We start from the raw sequence: 23,567 nt of genomic DNA, 5'->3' as shown, positions 1-23,567 counted from the left end.
CACCCCAGCTCTTGGCCGTTCGCCCCAGGAACTCGCCGCTGGTGGCGGTTGTAGATGAACCTCCGCCACTCGGCCATAGACTGGCTGAAGGGCTTCTCCTCCTCCTTGGCCATAGCGAGAGAGAGAGAGAGAGAGAGAGGCTGGAAAGAGAGAGGGAGCTCGGCGGTTCGCGGGCGGCGGTTTTTCCCCTGCCGAAACAACAGCGGCTCCTCAGAACCGCTAAGTAACTCTCCCTCAGGCGCCCGGCAGGAGAGCAGAAGAGAGGAAAAGGAAAGAGGGGCTGGGCCAGTCGCACGCACCGAGCAAAACTACTCGCGCCGCCTCTTTTACTACCGTAATAATTATTTGTTTTAACTCATTACTGAATGTATTTTAAAAGGTAACTATCATCAAACAAGGAAAATAAAAAATACCAACATAATTTTGTGATTTTACAAAGCATAATATAACTACCGTATTTTTCGCTCTATAACACGCACCTGACCATAACACGCACATCGTTTTTAGAGGAGGAAAACAAGGGAAAAAAACATTCTGAATGAAACAGTGGATGTATCATTTTTGTGCTTCATGCTGTGGCCACAGACATGTGATCTGATGGTGAATTTGGGGTGACCCAATGCAAAAATCCTGAGGATCCATGTGGATCCATGTTTTGTAACCACGTTTTTGCACCATTGCAGCCCCAGGCAACAGTGGGTGCGTGATTTTGGGGGGGCAGGCTGTAGCCATGGACATGCTATGTGCTCTGATGGTGAATTTGGGCTGACCCAATACAAAGATCCTGAGGATCCATGTGGATCCATGTTTTGTAACCACGTTTTTGCACCACTGCAGCCCCAGGCAACAGTGGGTGCGTGATTTTTGGGGGGGCAGGCTGTAGCCATGGACATGCTATGTGCTCTGATGGTGAATTTGGGCTGACCCAATACAAAGATCCTGAGGATCCATGTGGATCCATGTTTTGTAACCACGTTTTTGCACCATTGCAGCCCCAGGCAACAGTGGGTGCGTGATTTTTGGGGGGCAGGCTGTAGCCATGGACATGCTATGTGCTCTGATGGTGAATTTGGGCTGACCCAATGCAAAGATCCTGAGGATCCATGTGGATCCATGTTTTGTAACCACGTTTTTGCACCACTGCAGCCCCAGGCAACAGTGGGTGCGTGATTTTTGGGGGGCAGGCTGTAGCCATGGACATGCTATGTGCTCTGATGGTGAATTTGGGCTGACCGAATGCAAAGATCCTGAGGATCCATGTGGATCCATGTTTTGTAACCACGTTTTTGCACCATTGCAGCCCCAGGGAACAGTGGGTGCGTGATTTTGGGGGGGCAGGCTGTAGCCATGGACATGCTATGTGATCTGATGGTGAATTTGGGCTGACCCAATGCAAAGATCCTGAGGATCCATGTGGATCCATGCTTTTTAACCACATTTTAAGTGGGGAGGGAAGGAAAAACACAGAAGGGACACGGAGCAGGAGAGGGGTGTGCAGAGAAGCAGCTGGCTAAGAATGCAGGAGAGGGGTATAACAGGAGGAGGGAGGAAAGGAAGGCCAAAGTTTTCCCTCACCTACCCACCCAAGTCAGCCAGCTCGTGCGCTCTCTCTCGCTCTCTCTCTCTCCCTCCTGCACGGAGCACAGAGACACACGCTGCTTTCCCTCTGCCTGGAGGGGAGGGGCTTTCCCTGCTCTTTGTTCCGTTTGAGCAAACACAGCAAGGAAACAGAGCAGGGTGGGCAGTAAGACCCTGAGGCAGAATGCCGGAAAAATACGGTAATAATTTTCTTAAATTATTGGGGGGGCAGAGCCCCCCCAAACGAATTTTTGAGGGGGCTCGGGCCCCCTCAGGCCCCATGGAGTCGGCGCCTATGTCCAGCCCTCACTTCCATACATCACTACTGGGAAAACCATAGCTTTTACTATACAGACCTTTGTTGGCAAGGTGATGTCTATGTTTTTTCTCCAAGCTCTACCATGCACCAAAAGAAGTTACTATGACTTTGGAAATAAAGCCTCGCAACTACCAGCGTGCACACTAAAGAAGTGACATTCAAGAAACTTGATTCTCTGCATACACAATACTGAAGGCAACCTCTGCTATGAACATCATAAATCAACCAAGAATTTGAACCAGTCTTCAAAACCTCTACATATCTGCAATTCCATCTATGGATGATATTGACTCTTACCTGTTACAAACTGGACTGCTGACTTTGACCAATGACCACAGGACCTTTTTGAATAGCACTGTTTCCAAAACAAGTAAAGGATACAATTAGACAACTAACAAAAGGTAAATCTCCAGGATCTGATGGGTTCACTGGAGACTTTTACAAAACCTTTTGTAAGCTCCTCAACTGAAAGCTTTATTTAACGACATGCTGTCAGGTGGTATTGTCCTCTCCTTGTGGAAAACCTCTAGAATTGTATTAATCTCCAAATCTAATGCATACCCCTAATGTATTATTGAATGCTGGTACAAAAATACTATCATCTGTAATAGTCCAATGACTCAGTGTGTTTATTTCCAATTATATAGTTCTAGGACAATCTGGCTTTATTCCTCAAGGAAATATTCCTGCTGTTGTTAGAAGGCTTCTCAATATAATTCACAATGCATACAAATTTTGCCCTTCCGCAACTTTTATTTCACTAGATGCCTTCAAGGTATTTGATTGTATTGAATGGAGCTATCGCAAGAGACTCATAAAAAATGTTGTTTGGGAATAGATGTTTACACTTAATTGAACAAATTTATTTGGAATCCCCAGCTTACATTACCATTAATGGAATTGATTCAGCTCATTTCCTAATGAAATGAAGGACCAAACAAGCCTGTTCACTATTGCCTCTTCTATTTGCAACTATGGATCTAATATTCTTCACTGAAATTAAAGTTATCCAAATCCAAGGAACTGAGCAATCTGCTATTAATGATATGTGATACTAAAAAAAGCTCTTCTGTCTTTACAGCAGGCTCTTAGTACATTGGCTGATGTTGCTGGGTTAAAAATCAATTACAACAAATTGATCATACTGCCTATTATTTCCAAGATTTCAGAAAGCAACTAGTTATGCTCTAACACTGGCTTTAAATTGCTGTATGGTGGGTATAGATGTTTTGGTGTAGTTATAACCTTGGCATTATGCCAAAGAAACTATAGGGATCGCCACAAAAAGACCACAGAAAAACTTCACTCTTGGAAGTGTTTAAATTTAAGCTGGTTAGGCTGAATTGCAGCAGTGAACATGCACATTCTTCCTAACTTTCTACTGTATTTATTAATTTTTTTCAGATCCTGCCCATACCTGTCCCTCATTCACAATTGACTTGATGGCAACACTTGATTAATAATTTTATTTCAGGAGGTAAAAGTAGCAGGAAGATCTGTCTGACCATGTATTGACTAAGAACTAAGGGAGGTACTGGTACCCCAAAACTTAAGTTGTATTATGAGGCTTTCCAGTTAAAATAGTTGACACTTGTGATTAATAATTCAGCTTTGAGATGGCACTGGACTCCACTCTGTTTATCAAAAATTAGAAAATGCCATGCTAATCCGTGCTGGAGAGACTGTGATTCCACTGGAACGCTACTCTATATGTGGTGAAATTGCTGTATCATTCAGAAGTTTTGATCTTTGGTTTTTTAATTTTATTTCAAGGATCACAACTCAAGTGCTAACCCCAGACTCAGCTCTGGTGGTCTTCTCCTTGGAAGGGGGCAACAATTTCTCCATTGCTGATAAATCCTTAGTATTCACATTCCTGGCTGCAGCCATATTCACAGTTGTGACTTCTTGGAAATCTAACCAACCCCGCTCTCAGGAGGAGTGGCTTAGAAAGATTTGGAACACCTAATACAGTGAAGGAGCGCCCTTAGAGGCAAGTAAAAAATAGACCGTTTTCATCTGATATGACATAAATTCCTTTCCTTTGTTAACTCAAATGCAGAACCCACCAGACCTCCAAATTCCCACATTACTATGTGGAGATGTTGTGTAGAAGATTAGCCTTCTTTCATATTCTTCTCCCTGTACATTCTATTTATCATCGCTATGTAAGGCTGCACTGCCTATTTTTGTTATGTCCTGATTTCTCCCTCCCCTTTTCTTGAAGTATTATGTGTTATGTTTCATTATTGTCTCCTTTGTTGTGAAAATCACCTATATAACACATGCTTCTTCTCTCATAACAAAATATCAATAAATATTTCTTTTTAAAAACAAACAAACAAACAAACAAACAAACAAACAAAAAGACAAAAAGCTAGGGTAAAAAGGTATATAGTCAGCATTTGCCAAAAGCTGTATACAGTGGTACCTCAGGTTAAGTACTTAATTCGTTCTGGAGGTCCGTTCTTAACCTGAAACTGTTCTTAACCTGAAGCACCACTTTAGCTAATGGGGCCTCCCACTGCTGCTGCGCCGCCAGAACACGATTTCTGTTCTCATCCTGAAGCAAAGTTCTTAACCTGAGGTACTATTTCTGGGTTAGCGGAGTCTGTAACCTGAAGCGTATGTAACCCGAGGTACCACTGTAATGCACCTTTGTGAGGAGTGTTCCCCAATTTAGGGGCTGCCACAGGAAATGTGCTCTTCAGTGCCTCTGATGGTGCTGGAATGACCCCTCGGCTGATATTAACACCCATGAGGGTCTGTAGGAAAGAAGGCACTCTTTCAAGTATTCTGAGTTGTTTAGGACTTTAAATAGGGTGACCACGTTTAATTGCATCCGGGAACTGACTGGTAGCCAATGCAGCTGTTAAAAAAAAAAAAGGCTTATGTGAGATATAAAAGGAATCCTAACCAGTAATCTAGCTGCTGCATTTTGACCCAGTAAAGGTTTCCTGGTCATCTTCATGGGCAACTCCACATAGAACGCATTGCAATAGTCCAATCTGGAAGTTACCAGAGCATGGAGTACAGTCAGTGGCGGAGCTTCATGCTCCGGCACCGGGGGGCTGGGGAGAGCAGGTGGGGGCAGGGCTGGTGTGCGTCCTGGGGCATGGCGCCCAGTGCAGGCGGGGGGGCGGGGCAGCCGCGATGGCACCCCACCGAGATCGTGCTGCCGGGGGTGTGTGTGCTCCCCCCGCATGCCTCTTCCTCCGCCAGTGAGTACAGTGACCAAGTAAATGCCATTCAAAAGGGACTGTGGCTGCTGATCCAGCTGGAAAAAGGCCACTAAAGTCACCTGACTCTCCAGTGACATCCAGGAGCCCACCCAAGCTATGGACCTGCTCTTTCCAGGGGAATGCGAATCCATCCAGGTTAGGCTGTCTTCCCACCAGCTGGACCAGCTGCCTCCAAGCACTAGCCTAACAACACCTCAACCATCTTTACTGATTCCGATGAAATGGGCGTCTGCATATTGATGGCACTTCCCGTCTCCGACTGACAGCTCCCAGAGGTTTCATACAGCCTGCTCCCTGTGGGATAGCTGTTAAGCAAAGGGATTGATCCTGTAGGGTATGGATGCTGCTTCACAAGCAGCTTCCCTGCAGGTAAAGGAGCACCATGGAGAATTTAAATGAACCATTGGTAAGTATCAATGGGACGCGAGTGGCGCTGTGGTCTAAACCACTGAACCTCTTGGGCTTGCCGATCGGAAGCTTGGCAGTTCAAATCCCCACAACGGGGTGAGCTCCCATTGCTCTGTCCCAGCTCCTACTAACCTAGATGTTCGAAAGCATACCAGCGCAAGTAGATAAATAGGTACTGCTGTGATGGGAAGGTAAACAGCATTTCCATGTGCTCTGGTTTCCATCACGGTGTTCCATTGCGCCAGAAGCAGTTTAGTCATGCTGGCCACATGACCCAGAAAGTTGTCTATGGACAAATGCTGGCTCCCTCAGCCTGGAAAGAGAGATGAGCACCACAACCCCATAATCACCTTTGACTGGACTTAACCGTCCAAGGGTCCTTTACCTTTACCTTTTTTTACCTATCAATGGCTACTAGCAGAATGTAGAGCAGTATGGTTCTGAATACCAGTTGTTCAAAGGGGAGAGAGTGCAGCAGCTAGACTGGTGATTGGGAGTGGCTGCTGAGACCACATAACACCAGTCCTGAAAGACCTACCTACATTGGCTCGCAGTATGATTCCGAGCACAATTCAAAGTGTTGTGCTGACCTTTAAAGCTCTAAATGGCCTCAGCCCAGTATACCTGCCCAGTATACTGAGGTCGAGCTCTGAGGGCCTTCTGGTGGTTCCCTCACTGTGAGAAGTGAGGTTACAGGAAACCAGGCAGAGGGCCTTCTCAGTGGTGGCTCCTGCCCTGTGGAACGCCCTCCCATCAGATGTCAAGGAAATAAAGAACTATCTGACTTTTAGAAGACATCTGGAGGCTGTTTAGGGAAATTTTTAATGTTTGATGTTTTATTCTGTTTAATATTCCATTGGGAGCCACCCAGAGTAGCTGGGGAAACCCAGCCAGATGGGTGAGTAAAAAATAATAATAACAATAACTGTAGCATTCAAGTCCTGCCTGTAGACTTCCTGGAGGCATCTGGCCGGCCATAGCAGGTTTCTGGATTAGAGGAGTCTTTGGCCTGATCCAGCAATTTTTTCTTATGCTTGTGGTACCTGAGTGTAGCACTGCATTGTTGCACGAGTGCTTGCAACTGATTCCTGTACTCTTTTCACTTCACAACAGTCATTGACTGTTAGCATGAACTAATAACAACATGATAACGTTTCCAAAAATGTGCACTGTATGGTTCTTTAAAGGAAACATGCTTCCTTTAAAAACATTGCTTTAAATATATTGTTTAATATGCTTCCTTTAACAACAACCTTTTCACCTTAAACCTTGTTATGAAATCCAATTTCCTTCCCTCCATTCATATAATTGGTTGTTTCCAGGAGTTCTGCAACTGAAGGCAAAGAAGCACAAGTGATGCTTCACACATTAGAAAGAAAATTGGATTTTTTTCTGCTTCTTTTGACTGTCCAATACGACAGAATACCCAAATAATAAATAAATAGAATAGTGTCTGTGGCTCTTTAACAGAGCACTTCAAAAAAAAGAAAAGAAATGGTTTGGAGGCAGGCCCCCTCCTCTTTCTCATTTTCTCTGAAGTGTGGAAATTCAGAGCAGGATTCAGAGCAGGGAGAGAGAGAGAGAGAGAGAGAGAGAGGAGTTGCCACGTATACTTTCCAGGTGTAGATTCATAAGGGAGCATCCATTGCACATACTGTGCCTGTTTGGGTGCTCCATTAGCAGTCCTAAAAGAGTAGAGTGGTACTTGCCTTGTCTGTCTGTGCATTTGTCGCTTTTTTCCCTTTTCCTTTTTACATAGACATCTCGAGTTAAAACTGTGTCGCCAAAAGAGGTTCTATTGCCTTTCCCGAGAAAAGCAGATCTGTGGATCAATGGACACTTTGTGTATCTTTCTCATTAATAGGCTGTTTGTGATTTGGCAGCTTGGTAGCTTTGAGATGATCAGCCTCTTCCCTTGGAGGGCTTAGGGGAGACTGGAGCGGCGAAGCTTTGGCGGGCAGTGATCTGCAGCATGTTTGCGGAGTGAAGTGTGATGTGCTGGGTTTTCTCTGACTGCCCAAAGTTGGAGCGGAGCTTATGTCGTCAACTCAGATTGGACATGCACAGCTCTGAAGTCCCTGCAAAAAAGCTGAAGGTAAGTCCCATATATCATATTGAATACAGGGACAGGAGGGAGCAATGGACTGGGGTATCTGATAGATAAATATCTGTATGTATTATCAACAAACAACCCTCTATTCTTCTGCAGTGATAGAATTGCCTTCATCTGACGAGGGCTGATCAATGAATGCCAATGGCTGTGGCTACCAGCAGGATGGCATAAAACAGTATGAAAGGGCTTTAACTCTAAATATTTGGACACAATCCCTTTCCTTGAACCCTCAGCATGACTCTTTGGGGTCGTCTCCTATGAAGAATGTCTTAAGCTGGGAGAGTTCACTCTGTCCAATCTTTACTCCCAATTCAATCCTCTCTCAAGTCACATAAGACTTTTTTTTAAAAAAGTAATAGAACTAAGGAATACCAGCTGTGTGCACACATATTTTGTTTTGTCCTGCTGTATTGTCGACTCAAGCAGATTTTTGAAATTGACTATTGTCTGGAGGGGGAGACCTAGCCTAATTTGTCTCCAGCCTTTGATTCACTTTTGCTGGAAAGAGAATAGTCTAACACATCATGTTACCCTTCTCTTCTAAGGCAGTCTTTCCAGCAGATAGAAAAGTCCTTCTTCCACACCTATCAGTGCCTGGTTGTTGTTGTTGTTTTTATACAAATCCCCACCCAATGAAACAGATGAACATACCTGTATCATAGCTCTGTGTGTGTATTTGTGTTTGCTGGGGCTGGTGGTCAACAAGCTGTTTGGAGCAAAGGACTGTCATGTGTGAAATATCACCACACAAGGGACCTGCATCTTATACTCCATTCACTATGATCAACTTTTCCTAGGGAGACAAGGGAGGAAATGTGCTGACCAGTAGCTGATGGGCAGAAGCAGCCGAGTGAAGATGGAGAACACTACAGACAATGGACAGAATCAAACAGAGTTCTTGCCGATCCGGGAGGTGGCCACCCTTGAATACCAAGTGGTCACCATCTTCTTGGTCCTCCTCATCTGCGGGTTAGGCATCGTAGGCAACATCATGGTGGTGCTTGTGGTACTCAGGACGAAGCATATGAGGACCCCTACAAATTGTTACCTGGTGAGCCTTGCTGTGGCGGACCTCATGGTGCTTGTGGCTGCCGGGCTTCCCAACATCACGGAGAGCATCTATGGATCCTGGGTCTATGGCTACATTGGGTGTCTCTGCATCACTTACCTCCAATATCTTGGCATCAACGCTTCTTCTTGTTCTATAACCGCCTTCACCGTTGAGAGGTACATAGCTATCTGCCACCCAATCAAAGCCCAGTTTCTATGTACATTCTCAAGAGCCAAAAAGATAATTATTTTTGTCTGGGCTTTCACCTCCATCTACTGCATGCTCTGGTTTTTCTTATTAGATCTCAACATGGTAGCCTACAAAGATGCCACTGTAGTGTCCTGCGGGTACAAAGTGCCCAGGAGCTACTATTCTCCAATCTATATGATGGACTTTGGGATATTTTACGTCATGCCAATGATATTAGCAACTGTCCTCTATGGGTTGATTGCCAGGATATTGTTCCTAAATCCCATCTCGGCTGACCCAAAAGAAAACTCAAAGATGTGGAAGAATGATGTGGCTGCCCCAAACAAGACCAAAACAACCAACAAGGGTATTAACAGTGCTGTGGCTTCCAGAAGGCAGGTAGGGAAATGGCCTGCCAATGGCTTTTTTTTTTTTTTTGAAACTGTGGTTGTAGCTGGGGTGGGTGAGTGTTCTGCTGCTTTTGGATGTAATGGAACCAACATGTTTAGGAGCATTGTACCTCTGAATACAAGGGACGCGGGTGGCACTGTGGGTTAAACCACAGAGCCTAGGAGTTGCCGATCAGAAGGTTGGTGATTCGAATCACCATGAGGGTGTGAGAACCCGTTGTTTGGTCCCTGCTCCTGCCAACCTAGCAGTTCGAAAGCACATCAAAGTGCAAATAGATAAATAGGTACCGCTCCAGTGGGAAGGTAAATGGTGTTTCCATGCACTGCTCTGGTTCACCAGAAGTGGCTTAGTTATGCTGGCCACATGACCCGGAAGCAGTACACCGGCTCCCTCGGCCAGTAAAGCGAGATGAGCACCACAACCCCAGAGTTGGCCACGACTGGACCTAATGGTCAGGGGCCCCTTTACCTTTACCTTTACCTCTGAATACAAGCAATGGAGCTGTGGCTTCATGTCTTGCTGGAGAGCTTCACAGCTCTTACTGTTAGCATGATGGAGTAAATTGACTATAGTCTGATATAATGAGAACATCTTAACTTTTCTATTAAAAGTCCCAATACCTGACCTAGGACATGCAAAGAGCCCTTCATCTGTCTGCAGTTGCAGTCAAAGATGAGCGTGGTGACATCACTGGGTGCTGTTGACAGGAGCTACACCTGGGTAGGGTTGTTCTTTGTCTTATCACTTCTCTTTGAGCAGAAATGATATATATTGTTGTGTGCTATAAGATCCTAGGAGTTCCAGGTGCATACCCAGGGTTCGTGTTTCCTTTTGGGAGTGAGGCACAGAGGAGACTCCAGTATCTTTATTATATATGGTTTATTACACACATATATAACCAAGAATGTCTTGCTTCTTTCATAGCTGCAGCTTTGAATTCAAACAGTCCCCAGCCATGGCTCTGACTCTCTGCAGCTTGCTGACTTTTACATGCAACCTTTCACCCCCTGGTTACCTGTAAGCCAACTCAGAAACTCTACTTTTAAACTCTGCTTTGCCTTCCAAACTAAACTCTGAGTTGAGGAAGGGGCTCCTCCCATTTGTTGTCTGCCACAAAGTCCTCCCTCTCTGGTTACCCTAATGGTTCATTACCTTCCTTTTGTCTTTCTTAATTGCTCATTTCCCAGGGGATTTCCTGACGTAGGAAACTGGTCTGGCTTAAATTTTAATGCTTGCTATATCCAATGTCTAGCATCCAGTTTTAACATGTCATGCATTGTTTAAATTCTAACATTTACTGAATCCAGGAATTTAGGGTGTCTAGCACCTACAAACTCATAACAGTATGGTGTGGATTGGCCTCAAAACAGCCACAACGGACTCCTGGATCAGATGTAGCTTCTTACTATGTGCTCAGCCATGAACCCATATTGTCGCTGCAGAATATGGGAAACCCTTAAGAAGCCAAGCAAACGTTGGTGCCAAAGCACCTCAAGAAATCAAATCCAAAGGGATGGGAGTTCTATTGTTTGTTGTTCAACTGAGACACCTAAGGAAAACTCAGAAATAGGTGATAGATGTTCCCTTAATTTTATCCCATGATTTGGTAATCAGGATGATTGCTTCAGAACATGGAGTTTTTACTTTCTGGCAGAATTATAGCAAATGTAATATTGGGATTTGTAGGATAGGCTCTATCTAGTCCAGTGATGGCCAAACTTGGCCCTCCAGCTCTTTTGCGACTACAACTCCCATCATCCCTAACTAACAGGACCAGTGGTCAGGGATGATAGGAATTGTAGTCCCAAAACAGCTGGAGGGCCAAGTTAGTCCATCACTGATCTAATCTAGGGGTCATCATGCCATCATCATAGTTTAACCGTTTTATACAGTGTCCATTATAAACTAGACACTGTACAATAGCAAGTGCAATGCATCCTTGCCAGCACATTCTAATTATGATACAATACTTATGGAAGTGAAAAGAAGCTGGCAAGGAAAATAGTTAGTTTTGCCAAGCATTGGGCGATGGGAAAAAAAATGCAAAAGAAACATTTGGTGCTTGATCTCAGCAGGCTATAATGAGACTTCCAGTTATGGTTCCTCTTCTATATTTAGTGTAAAATTAACTAGAGGTTTGTTTGTTTGTTGCCAAATTTATGGCCTAGCTTTGAGGTTCTCCTTGCTGTCTTTTGTATGCACTCATGCACGATCTCATAAGTTACCATATGAACAGAAGCCACACATTCTCATCACCAGCAGCAACTAACCATTCCTAAATACCTGAGTAGATAGATTCCAGCTTACAGCTGGAATGTCAATAAGTTGATACCATGCACACTTTTTAAAAAAGGCATTTTAAAGTCAGGGAGCCACAACAGAGAAGACTCTGTCTCCATTCCTACCATAGGGGAAGATCCAATGTACTTCCCCTGGTGATGGAACAAATATTAGGCTTTGCTGAGGACATGGACAGGATCACACAGGGAGAAGGGTTCCTTCGTATACCTGAGCCCTAAGTTGTTTGAGGCTTTGGGAGCCAGTGTGGTGTAGTGGTTAAGAGCAATAGACTCATAATCTGGTGAACCGGGTTCGCTTCTCCGCTCCTCCACATGCAGCTGCTAGGTGACCTTGGGCTAGTCACCCTTCTCTGAAGTCTCTCAGCCTCACTCACCTCACAGAGTGTTTGTTGTGGGGGAGGAAGGGAAAGGAGATTGTTAGCCACTTTGAGACTCCTTCGGGTAATGATAAAGTGGGATATCAGATCCAAACTCCTCTTCTTCTCTTCTTCTTCTTTGTTAGTCAAAGGTCAACAGTCAGTGTGGATCCTTCAGGAGCAATGTTATTTGATCCTTGACAGCTATCTCTGTTGGTCCCCTGGCAGCTGCATTTTTGAAAGATCTCAGGGAGATTTATATTAAGTGGGTTATATATACTTTTAAATAAGGTGGCACCCATTTTGAGGGTGAGAGGACCCGCAGGCCAGGGATTTATCTCTGTCCTGGATGTGGAGCCAAGCACTGCTATTGGTTGGTTGTTCCTGCACCCAGGGCAATGCCCCCAAATTCCTGTTGCCATTGGCTGATTTGGCGGCAGGAGGATGATCTGGCCTGCAATAAGCCAGTTCACAGTGGAGGCCTGGGACCCGCCCACAAAGCCACCTGCTGGAGATGATTCTAAATAAGGTGGCACCCATTTTAGGCGTATCCAATTGATGTTCAGCCGCTAACGTGTGGGTCCTTTTGGACCTGGAAGAGGAAGAAATGGGGGTGGAACAGAAGGGACGCGAATGGGAGCAGGGTGGGGAGGGCTTATGTGTGCTCCACTGATGTGCACTTTGATCCAGAATGCAACCTCCATGGAAACGGGGAGTTGCTTGTACATAAAAATAAAAGGACCGCTTCATTACAGTAAGTAACTATGTAAGCAGTTCCCAGAGCAGGGGGCCAGGGGTCATTGTGCCTATGCTTTGTCTAGCAATAGCTATAGCTGGCATAGCAGTCCAAACTGCAAAGGGATTCCATACCTCTGAGGCCACCTGGGGCTCCAATGACAGAGGTACTCTCAGACTACATGCCTGCTCTTTCAGGGCATGTGCAACCCCCACCACCTGCCCCAACCTGGAACAGGTTGCCCTCCCAATTCCCAGCCCCAAGCTCCATTCACCCTTGGGACCTCCAACTTGTTAGCATCCACTCAGTTTATTGGCCTTCATCCAGTTAACCAGTAGAGGATTGTGCTGTAAATGTGTGGCTTTAGGCACTTTCTTGAGACCTAGACCTACTAATTAGGGCTGTTGTAAATATAGCATTGGTTCCTTGGGACGAAATGTGATAGAGAAACGGTTCATCCGTTCGTTCTCTCTCTCTCCATCCCTAAAATATGCTTGTTTATAAACAATATTGGCAGAATAATGTGCTGCAGGTGTGACGAGCTTCTGGGTTCAAGTCCTCCGAGATGCAAGGTGGTCCTGGTGCTGACTGCATTTGTAAGACTGGGATTTGTTTTTCATTGTATCATCACAATCACTTCATTCCTCCCACATGAATGCCTGGGGTTGCTGCTGCTGCTGTTTTACAACAGCAGCAACAACATTCTTTCCAGGTGCCCTTTCTTTATTATCAGGCTCCATGCTGACAGAAAGAGAGGTGTTAACAAGGAGCATCCTTTCAATGCAGCCTTTGAAATCAGCGGCATCCTTTACAAAAACGTATACGTTTGTGTTGCCGGAAAGAAGTCTTCACTGAAGCCTCATCACAACACTTATCAATTTCCAACGCTCAAATAGATTGTGTCTTATGTATATCATAAACTGGCTCTTTTTCTAGTCAAATTCTGTAGAGATATGGAATACTTAACTTGGGGTGCTTTGAGATTTAGAATGTTCTTCAGATATGTGAACACAGATCCACTCTAGATGATTTTTTTGGGGGGGGGTGAATGTCAGCATTCACCGGTGCACCTGAGTCAACTCAATTAATTTTTTTAATTAACAAAATTTGCCTGGAATGGATAGCACTCCCATGTGCTGAATTTCATCATTCAACTTTTAAAGGAGAGGAATGTTATTAACTGTTTTATTATTTGTCTGCCAGTATGCTTTTTACTGTGCTTTTTATTATTATTATGGATGCTCTGTGTTGTGTTTTTAACGTTGTACACCGCCCTGGGATCTTTTGATAAAAAGTGGTATATAAATAAAATAAATAAATAAAATGTATATCCAGGGGTGGGTGGCTATCCTTTGCCCAAGACCAGAGCTCTGTGAACCAAGTCTCTAGGATGCACATTTACCACTAGTCTGACAAATTGGACTAAGATGAGAGCTGTTGCTTCAGCAATGAAGGGGTCCCAAGCTATTTGGGGGTCTTGCCTGCTAGGTCTGTTAGCCCCCTTTTCAGGCAGGCAGCTTGGCAGGTGGGCCCCGGGCCTCCTTGGCAAATGGGCCTATCGCAGGCCGGATCGTATTCCTGTCGCCAAATGGACCAGTGGCAGCAGGAGTAAGGGGATGTTTCCCTGGACATGGGACCAACCGACCAATTGCGGCCCTTGGCACTGTGCCCAGGGGAAGTTTAAATGCCCGACAGGTGAGGCCTTTCGGCCTTTTCTCTCGCCACACTGGTTCTGCCACCCTCCCTCCCTCAGATTAGGGTTTTCATGTGCACTTTGACCCTGCTATGGGCAATGTCGGTCTCCTAACCTAACTTGGCTAATTGGTGGCGCCATTTGGGGTTTTGCCTACCTCATAGCAATTGTCACAACTTTGTAAGGCAGATAGGTATTGGGTAAGCCTAGTCTTGGTTGGAGGGGAGGTTGTAGCCTCCACCTGCCCCTCCATGGGGAAGGGTATCCTGTTAAAAGCATCCAGCATCCAGGAGGAGTGGCTTCTGCCCAGACAGAGGCTAGGGCGATACCACTTCTCCAACAGGAACTGCTTGGGATTTGACGTGGGCCACAGGGCGCCCCCCCCATCGGCTCCACCCGTAGAAACTCTCCCAGTGAACTGGCAGGAGTGACATGCACAGTTGCTAGGCCAAACCTCACATCTGTAACCAATAAAGTTGTGTCTTTATTTGATTCCCAATCCAATATCCTGTGTAGTGTGTAGTGATTTACATCTTGGGGAACAGGGTGGTCACGGGGCCTCGATACACAACACCAACACCTTGAGTTGGGCATGGTAGCTCATTGGCAGCCAGTGCATAACTTTCAGGTCCAGTGTCCCATGGTCCCATCGGGCTGTCCCATCTACCAACCTAACAACTGCATTTAGCACTATCTGTAGTCTCCAGATCATCCTCGAGGATTGTTATCCAGTGGGCGCTCGGGTTGTGAACATGATCCGTGCGGGAAGCACATTCGCAACCCGCAGCATCCCCATCCCGCAATGTCGCATCTGCACATGTGCGGGTCGTGATTCGGTGCTTCTGTGAATGCGCAAAGCGTGATTTAGCACTTCTGCACATGCGCAAGCGCCAAACCCAGAAGTAACCCGTTCCGGTACTTCTGGGTTTGGCGCGGTGCGCAACCCGAAATCGCACAAACCGAAGTGTCTGTAACCTGAGGTATGACTATATCTTTAAGCACAAGGCAGAAACATTGCCTTTGGCCTTTTAAACTGGGGAGGGGGGTTCTTTTGCTAGTTATGGGAGCAGAAAGGAGGTAAGACTGCTACCTTTGGGCATCAGTAACTGTTTCCCTCTCAAGGCTAATTTGGGATAGGAGGCAATTGTCATCACGATCACAATGCAGGAGGAAAGCCCTGCCTCCCCAACAGCTGTGGGTAGAAATATAAATTGGCATTTGATATAACATGTCATTTGGCTCTTAGGCTGCATTACTGAGACACATACCTGAGTGTTGGAGTGCTTGAGCTCAGCGGTACTTACACTCCAAACATGCATCGCACTGTAACATTCTGAGTTGGATTCAAATAAATTGTTGTACTAGCAAACATGCAGTGGGACTCCCACACCACACCACACTGCACTGCCGGAGGGTCACGAGAACACCCCAAAAGGTGTGCAGGGAAATAAGAGGGAAGTTGTTGCATCACACAGGTAGAAGTGCTTGCGCTGACAGAATGATCGCCTTAGTTGCTATGTTGAATTCCACCCGCTGTGTTCTTGTCATGTCCCAGAGAAGAAAGGATGGAATGTATTACCAAAGCAATGTTTTGCATATACAAGGTCTAAGGTGCAGATATTTGCATCTCTAACTAAAGTAGCAGGGTTTGGTGGAATCCCAGCCACTATTACTCAGAGCAGATGAAACTGCATTTAGTGAGTGGATGGTCTAATCCAGTGAAAGGTAGCTTCATAGCTTCATATTTTCTTTATTTATAACTGGGGCAGCAGAATGCCAAACACAGACATCTGGTCCCATGTATGAATCTTAATCTGATTAATAACTACATGTAATTTTTGTTAGGATGTTTTGTTTTGTTTTTCTGTTTTAAAAATAGAACAGTGTCCATTGTGTGCTGCATGTGCCGCAGCAGAGATCATTCAGTTTGCAACAAAAAGGTGAATTCTGTCAATGTAAAGTCAACGAGCCAAGGGGGTGGGTGGAGTGTTGCTTAGCAACCAGGCAGAACAACCTGAACGAGGGATCAAGTGCTCTGATTGGCTGTGTAGTTCAGAAGGAACTTCATATAAGGCTTGAACTAAGAAAGGCAAAACCTCTCCGTTCCTTTCTCCTCAAATTATACACTGGTTTTGTTCAGCTTGCTCAGTGAAGTGTTATCAGACCTTAGCTCATGTTAGCAACATGACCTTGATAACATATTGTTCTGGCGGTGGTTTCTGCCTGTACGCAATGGCCAGGCAGTGGTCTGCTTTGACAATGCTGTTCATCAGAACTCAGGGGAAAGGAGGAGCTGTTTTCATATCTGTCAGGACTGCCGCTAGGTCCCAGCTCACAGAGGACCAACGCCCGGTGGATATTATATACAAAAGTCTTTATTGAAGTTTAGTTTCCATTTCCAAGCTCTGGGCGCGCAGGCCCACGTCTTAATGCTAGACCGGCTAAGTCCCCTCTGACTCACTGCTCCACCCACACCAGTTTAAGATTCTAGCCCGGCTCCACCTCTTGCGCTGCTCTTTCCTGCGTTGGGTCCTTCTGCCCTCTGGGGTTCCCTCCTTCCTGGACTCCTCTGACGCGGAGCCTCCTGAGTCTTGCCCCTCCCTCCGGCGGGCTTTAGGACCTGGCTCCCTTCCCGGGCTCCCCGCTGTGCCGCGCTCCTGTACATTTGAACTTGGCGCGCGCGCCCAGCCGGTTACTTTCCTTCTGACCGTTTCCCCGCTTCCTGATGTGGGTGTTGCCAAACCTGACTCCTCTCCTCCCTCTGGTGGTGAAGACACTGGTCCCGACTCCTGGGACTCCCCCTCCCCACTGCGCTCTGGTGGAGACGCTGGTCCTGATCTCCAGCTGCTGCTCAGGGACTCCCCGCTGGCCCCTCCCTCTTGAGGTTTCTCCCTTGGAATCTCCCTTGCTCTGGCCACCGGCGCTCCCTTCTGTGAGTCCTCCGATTCGCTAGAGAGGCTTGTGGAATAACTCTGGCCACTGTCACTGCCTGCGCCCCCCTCGTACTCCTCCTCCTCACTCTCCATTTGCTCCCCCTCCTGTGTCTCTCCTTCTGAACCCCTGACAATATCCTTTGCAAATTTGAGTCCTTCTAACAGGCTGTGAACCTGGAGCCATCCAGGTGTTGCTGGAATTCAACTCCTATTAGCCCCAGCAAGCCAGCAAATAAATGACCAGCGATGATGGGATTTGGAGTCCAACAACATCTGGAGGGCCACAGGTTCCTTGCCCCTGCAATAGGTGATCAGCTTTGACACTAACAAATTTCTTCTAAGTTTGCACAGCAGAATCATAGAGAAGTGTACTTTTTTTCAATAAGCAACGGTCCGTTTCATTAAGGGTCGTGCAAGAAAGATAAATGCCAATTTTTTCATGCGCTAGTATTTCATTCTTATCCTTTTCCAGAATTCCCTTTGGGCTACCGTGTTTGTGCTGCACTTATCCAAGCAAGTGTCAAACTCTTCAGTGCAATCACACTGCTAATGCCATCTCTGCTGTGGCCCTGAGAATTTTCTCAAACCAGCCAAGCACCTGTGATTTTGTTCCAGTGTATGCTGCAAGCAGATTGTTCAGCCTAACAATACACTCTCCCCCAAATTGTTCTCAGCTTTTAAAGAACTGAACCGTGTTATCTTACCTTACCCAGCTATAACCCTCGAGGCAGGCTATTTATCGGCTGCTTTTCTATTAAATTTTGAATTTCCACCGTCTTTCTGCTGATAAGTGTTTTTACCTGCCGCAGTGATGATATTTTTAAGATGTGATGGTGCGTTTTAAATTAGGCACTCAATATTATATGGTTTGTAAAATGTTGTTATAAATTGTGCTTTAACGTGTTGGAAGTTGCCTTGAAAGGGTGTTGTTGTCCTTCTTCTTCTTCTTCTTCTTTTTTTTCTTCCAGACTATTATTAGGCCTTCCATTCAGACTACCATCTCCCTTCTATTACTCCACTCCTTTGATCAGGATTTTAAAATATTTTCAAGATAGAGAGAGAGAGAGAGAACTGTAGGAATGATCTGCTGAGTCACTCATCTTGACAACTACACAGGGCTTAGTATCCAGGGCGGGGAAGGAAGCACATAGCTAGGTGCAAAACACACCTGGTGAATTTTGAACACTGTGGGGGGGGCGGCGGCGGAGGGCTGTTAGTACTACAGCCCTACTACAGGAGTTGGCAACGTGCGGCCCATGGGCCGGATGTGGCCCACGAAGACTGTTTTACCAGTCCACAAGCCGCCCCTGAACCAAGCCGTCCTCTCAGTGAGACGCCTGCAGGCTGCGCTAAAACAGCACAGTGTGGGGACTTGCCAAGCGGTGCCAGAAATTGCATCTGCGCATGTGCAGATACCGGAAATTGCATCTGCGCATGTGCAGACACCAAAAATCGCTTCTGTGTAGGTGTGATTTTCAGCATGTGGGCATGCGCAGATGCGATTTCCGGTATCTGCACATGCGCAGACGCGATTTCTAGCATCATGCTGCGCCAGTCCGGCCCACAGATGATCTCTGTGGGAGTGATTCAGCCCATGGCCGGTAAACCTTGCTGACCCCTGGTCCACTATTATGCTATGTATTATGTTTTTATTATCATGTTTTGTAAAATATGTTCTTAATGTTGTACACTGCCCTGGAATCTTTGGATAAAGGGTGGTATACCAATCAAACAAACAAACAAACGCTCATGGCTTCTCCCAAAGAATTCTTGAAACTGTAGTTTATCCCTCACAGAGCTACAATTCCCAGCACCCCTAGCAAACTATGATTCCATAATCTATATGCTTTAAATGCATGGTGTGGATGGGGCCGAAGTCACCTTATGCAAGAAACCAGTTGCTTTGGGAGAAGAGCCAGGGTTTTAAATGGCTTGGTTGACAAGGATTGGTCCTTGGGAACAGCTGACTCAGACAGGCTTGTTCTGCAGCCTGGGGGGCAACTTTAAAGCACAGAACTTAGTCTACCAGGCTTATTTGGAGGAGTAGGAGGTGGCTAGAAGCAAGCTAGTGGTACCCCTAGTTTCAGGTCCTTCCTGGCTTATTACACCTGAGGAGCCATGTGGTTTTAACCACAGCTTCTGGCTTGGTTTCTCAGCATAGAGAGCAGCTCACAGACAGCATAGTTAACAAGCAGAGTCAAGGAAAGTATTAGGGTCAAGCAAGCTTTCATCAGGAGAAGTCTTGTCCAAATGTGGAGAACAAAAAAAGAACAGCTACTTTGGCCAAAGAAATGCAAAATGAGGATGAAAACAAAAATCAACCAACACATTACTAAAAATATTAAGATCTACAGTAGAAAAAAAGAAAAGAAAACAGTAGAAAAAAAGAATAGAAAAAGTAAACACTTTAGAAGCTTGAAATCAGCTAGCGCTGTGGTTGGAACTTTGGGTGACAAGGGAGTAAAAGGTGTGCTAAAGAAGGAAAAAGAGATCACAGAGAAGCTGAATGAATTATTTTCATCTGTCTTCCCAGTGGACAAAGTAGGGCAAATCGCTGCACCTGAACTAACTTTCTTAGGCATGGAGTTTGAAGAAAACAGTGGTGACAAAAGATGAAGTTCTAGGCCTTACTGCCAAATCAAAAACAAACACATCACTGAGTTCAGATTGCATCCACCTAAATGTGAAAATGTTGTCCTTCAACAAGCATGTGAAACATTTCCCCAAGATCAGCCTCCCTATCAGAGGACTGGAAAATGGCTAATGTGGTGTCAGTTTTTAAAAAGGGATCCAGGGGGATTTGAAAAATTACAGGTCAGTTAATTTAATGTCTGTTTCAGGAAAAGTTCTATGGTGCATTATTAAAGGTAGAATTAGTAAGCAGATGGAAGAACAAATTGCGATGAAGCAAAACCAGTGTGGCTTCTTCAAGGGCGAGTCCTGTCTAACTACCTTTTAGAGTTCTTTACATGTGTCAGTAAGCATGAGGATAGACTGTGATCCAGCAGACACTGTGTACTTCAAAAAAAGCCTTTGATAAACCCCTTCAAGACTCACATGGAATATGGAGAAGATCAGTAACAATTTAAAGGACAAGAAGTGGAAAGTAGGAATAAACAGACAGTTCTTACCTTGAAGGGATGTAAGGTGTGGAGGTCACCCAAGGTTTTGTGCTGAGACGTGTGCTTTTCAACTTGGTCATAATTCACCTGTAGGTGTGAGATAGCCAGGTTTGCTGATGACACCAAACTGCTTAGGATGGGAAGAACAACAACAACAACATTAACAAGATAAAGGTGGAGAGGAGTGATTGTGAGGAGCTCCAAAAAGATCTCTTGAAACTGGGCAAATGAGTGTTTCTGGTCATGAGTCCACCAATGAATGGAAAACACTCCTCTTCCCCAATTTCACCCTTCTGACATTAGCAGGCAACAAATTGTTATTATTTTCCCAGATTAGACCTGTTCAGAAGCATGGCATTTAACATTTGTAACTGAAATAGGGTCGAGATCAATGAGACTATAATACAGCACCCTGGGTAAGCTGGCTGTTTGAAGCTTGGAAGATCAAAGTCTCATTTCCCTCATTCAGAACTCAAGAGGCCAAGTTCAATGCAAATTCCACGTTGGAGCATATTTCACTATGGCGTGATCATTCAGGGAAAGGTTGTGCAAGAAATTAGAAATAAAAATTCCATTGGTTTGCTTCTAAAGGTTCTCTTGTATATTGTTACAGCCATATTGCATATTGTCATTTCTCTCTGTGAAATTAAGAAATAACTTTCTCCCTATACTTCTGTATAGATTGATACCTAAAGATTTAGTGGTCACTCTTATTGGAAGCCAGAGGGACTATAGCTGAATTGCAGATCACATGCTTTGTATGCAAAAGGTCCCAAATTCAGACCCTAGCATCTCCAGATAGGTCAGGTAAAAGTCACCCTGAGCACCATATGTCTCAGGACACACACACCCAGCTCAAGGAACAGTGGTGCCCTGCCTGTCCTGATCCCTTGCAGGCCAGGTCACATGTCACCTCAACTAGACCTCTGATCTTAGCATTGTAGTCCTACAGCACTAAGATTGCAGATTATCCTCTGCCTGCTCTTTAATAGTAAACTGGCGAGATTTATCATATTCCTAGTCTTAGCACTGTGGTCCCACAACACTAAGATGACAGATGAATGTCTGCCTGCTACCTTTTTAAAGAACAGAGGCTTATCCCCAAGCTTAGTGCTGTAGGACTACAGTGCTAAGATTAGAGGTAAACCTTTGCTTTGCTCCCAGCTTGAAATTTTTGAAAAATGGTCTGTGGAGGGTGGGCCAGTTCTGTTGCAGATATTAATATTGCACGACTTGAAGCAATAGGATGTATAAAAACTGACATCTTTTGGAATAAAAATTGTCCAGACCCATAAATATGATTCAAAAGCTTTACTAACTAGAACTTTCTTCATAACAGATACAAAGACAAATAATGATACATCCAGATACTTCCATAAGGCATATACTTGTCAAAGCATAGGTTCATCTTCTTAGTAATATTAGATTACTCCAAACAGACCTGAAATCAAAACTCTTTCTCTTCCTACAACCTCTATTTGGCTGGAAATGTTATCTCTCCTAGAAAGACCTCATTAGCACATCTTTCTCTCATGTGGCTGGAAACAAAATACCAAAGGCAATTCCCTTCAAAATGATGATTTGCAGCTAAATACCTTATTCATGTGATCTAAGGTCATGTGTTCTCGAAGCTACAAAACTGAGTCTGACCAAACTGCGGGAGGCAGTGGAAGACAGGAGTGCCTGGCGTGCTCTGGTCCATGGGGTAACGAAGAGTCGGACACGACTAAACAACAACAACAAAGGTTAAACAGCACGTGAAAGAGCAAATCACATCAGCAGTTAATTATTAACCCATCTAAGTACTTAGAGAGCTCTGCTTTGCTTTAGTATACCCTAATGGAATTTTCCTATGTTAAACCCTTAGCAATACACATACAGGCATTTTCCAGTGTGCAATTAAACAATTACATTTAACAAGTTCCAAATCCGCAGCCTAAAAGAGGGTTCTCAGCTGCTACTCTAACAAGAAAATTATTTTTAGGAAAGGCTGTGCCTGCCACATCATACCGCTTGAAGCGATGAGACGTGATAATTATATAATGAGATGTCCTAATGAGGAACCACCCGCAATATTTCTAAACCTTCCTGGAATTTTCAAAATGACTATCATATCTGTGTGATCAACATACAGTAGCTGTATAGAAGAAATAATGCATTCAGGTCCACAAGCACATCTATAATGGCACTGCGATGGAATGGGAGTCAGAGGGAGTGTTTATTATCTCAACATGATGAGCCATTCAGCATCTGCAGCCTTTTGCAGAAAGGTATGCAATTTGCGAAGGAAGAGATGTGCAGGGGTCCCAAGTATCATTCTGACTGCATACGCACAACACATTTCTCCCCTTGTGTTCTGAAATGGATAATACTCAATCTTTGGAACATGCCGGGCACAACCCACTTTTAAGTCCCGTTGTTTTTATTTGGAGAAGAGTTTGGTTTTTGCCTGTTTTGCATCTTCTGCTATTAGCAAACATTTCTGACACAATCCTCCTAATATTTGCTCAAATGTATACAGGATTACCTTATTTTTCCATGTATTAGACAAGGGTGTTTTGACTCAAAAATCATGTCAAAAAACTGGGGTCATCCTATACATGGATGGGGGGGGGGAGCTGCAAGCTGGTTGGGGGGCATGCAACTCCCTCCCATGCTGCTGCAGGAGGAGCGTGCTCTAGGAAGCTGTGAGCCACCAGTCAGCTGGTTGGCAGCCCACACTAGTGGCATGGGGGGGGAGCGGCTGCCCTCTCTGCCAACCCCCAGCAACAGCCCTGCTGGGGTGATGGCGCGCGCACAATTCCCCCTAAAAAAAGCGCATCAACATTGGGCCATCTCCCCTCATTTTCTAGTCCCCAAAAATAGGGGGCGTCTTATATATGGGGGTGTCTTATACACAGAAAAGTTTGGTAAATTCAAAAGGGCTTACTCCTAGAAAAGTATGTTTGGGGTTGCAGGTGTGCAGCACAATGTTATGCAGGTTTATCCAAATGCAAACCCCACTGTGTTTAATCATAGGTCCTAGTTGTGTAGAAGCTCTATACAGTCAGCAAAAACAAGACCTGGAGCTGACTGTGGCTCAGATCATCAGCTCCTTATAGCAAAATTCAAGCTTA

The 23,567-nt window shown here is 45.1% G+C and overlaps 1 protein-coding gene across 1 annotated transcript in view; it reads left to right on the top strand.

The window, feature by feature from the left end:
- Positions 1–6,972: 6,972 nt before the first annotated feature.
- The window catches only part of TRHR (thyrotropin releasing hormone receptor), a 30,107-nt gene continuing 13,512 nt past the window's right edge, over positions 6,973–23,567 (top strand). The window contains exons 1-2 of the mRNA XM_083749298.1: positions 6,973–7,642; positions 8,458–9,299. Coding sequence (XP_083605424.1) covers positions 8,493–9,299 — 807 coding nt within the window. The 5' untranslated portion in view covers positions 6,973–7,642; positions 8,458–8,492. The remainder of the gene's footprint in view (positions 7,643–8,457; positions 9,300–23,567) is intronic.

This window comes from Podarcis gaigeae (genome assembly GCF_964106915.1).
Source record: "Podarcis gaigeae genome assembly, chromosome: 7".
Classification (NCBI taxonomy): Eukaryota; Metazoa; Chordata; class Lepidosauria; order Squamata; family Lacertidae; genus Podarcis; species Podarcis gaigeae.
Note: the sequence above shows the minus strand (reverse complement) of the source record. Positions and strands in the feature narration are given on the sequence as shown.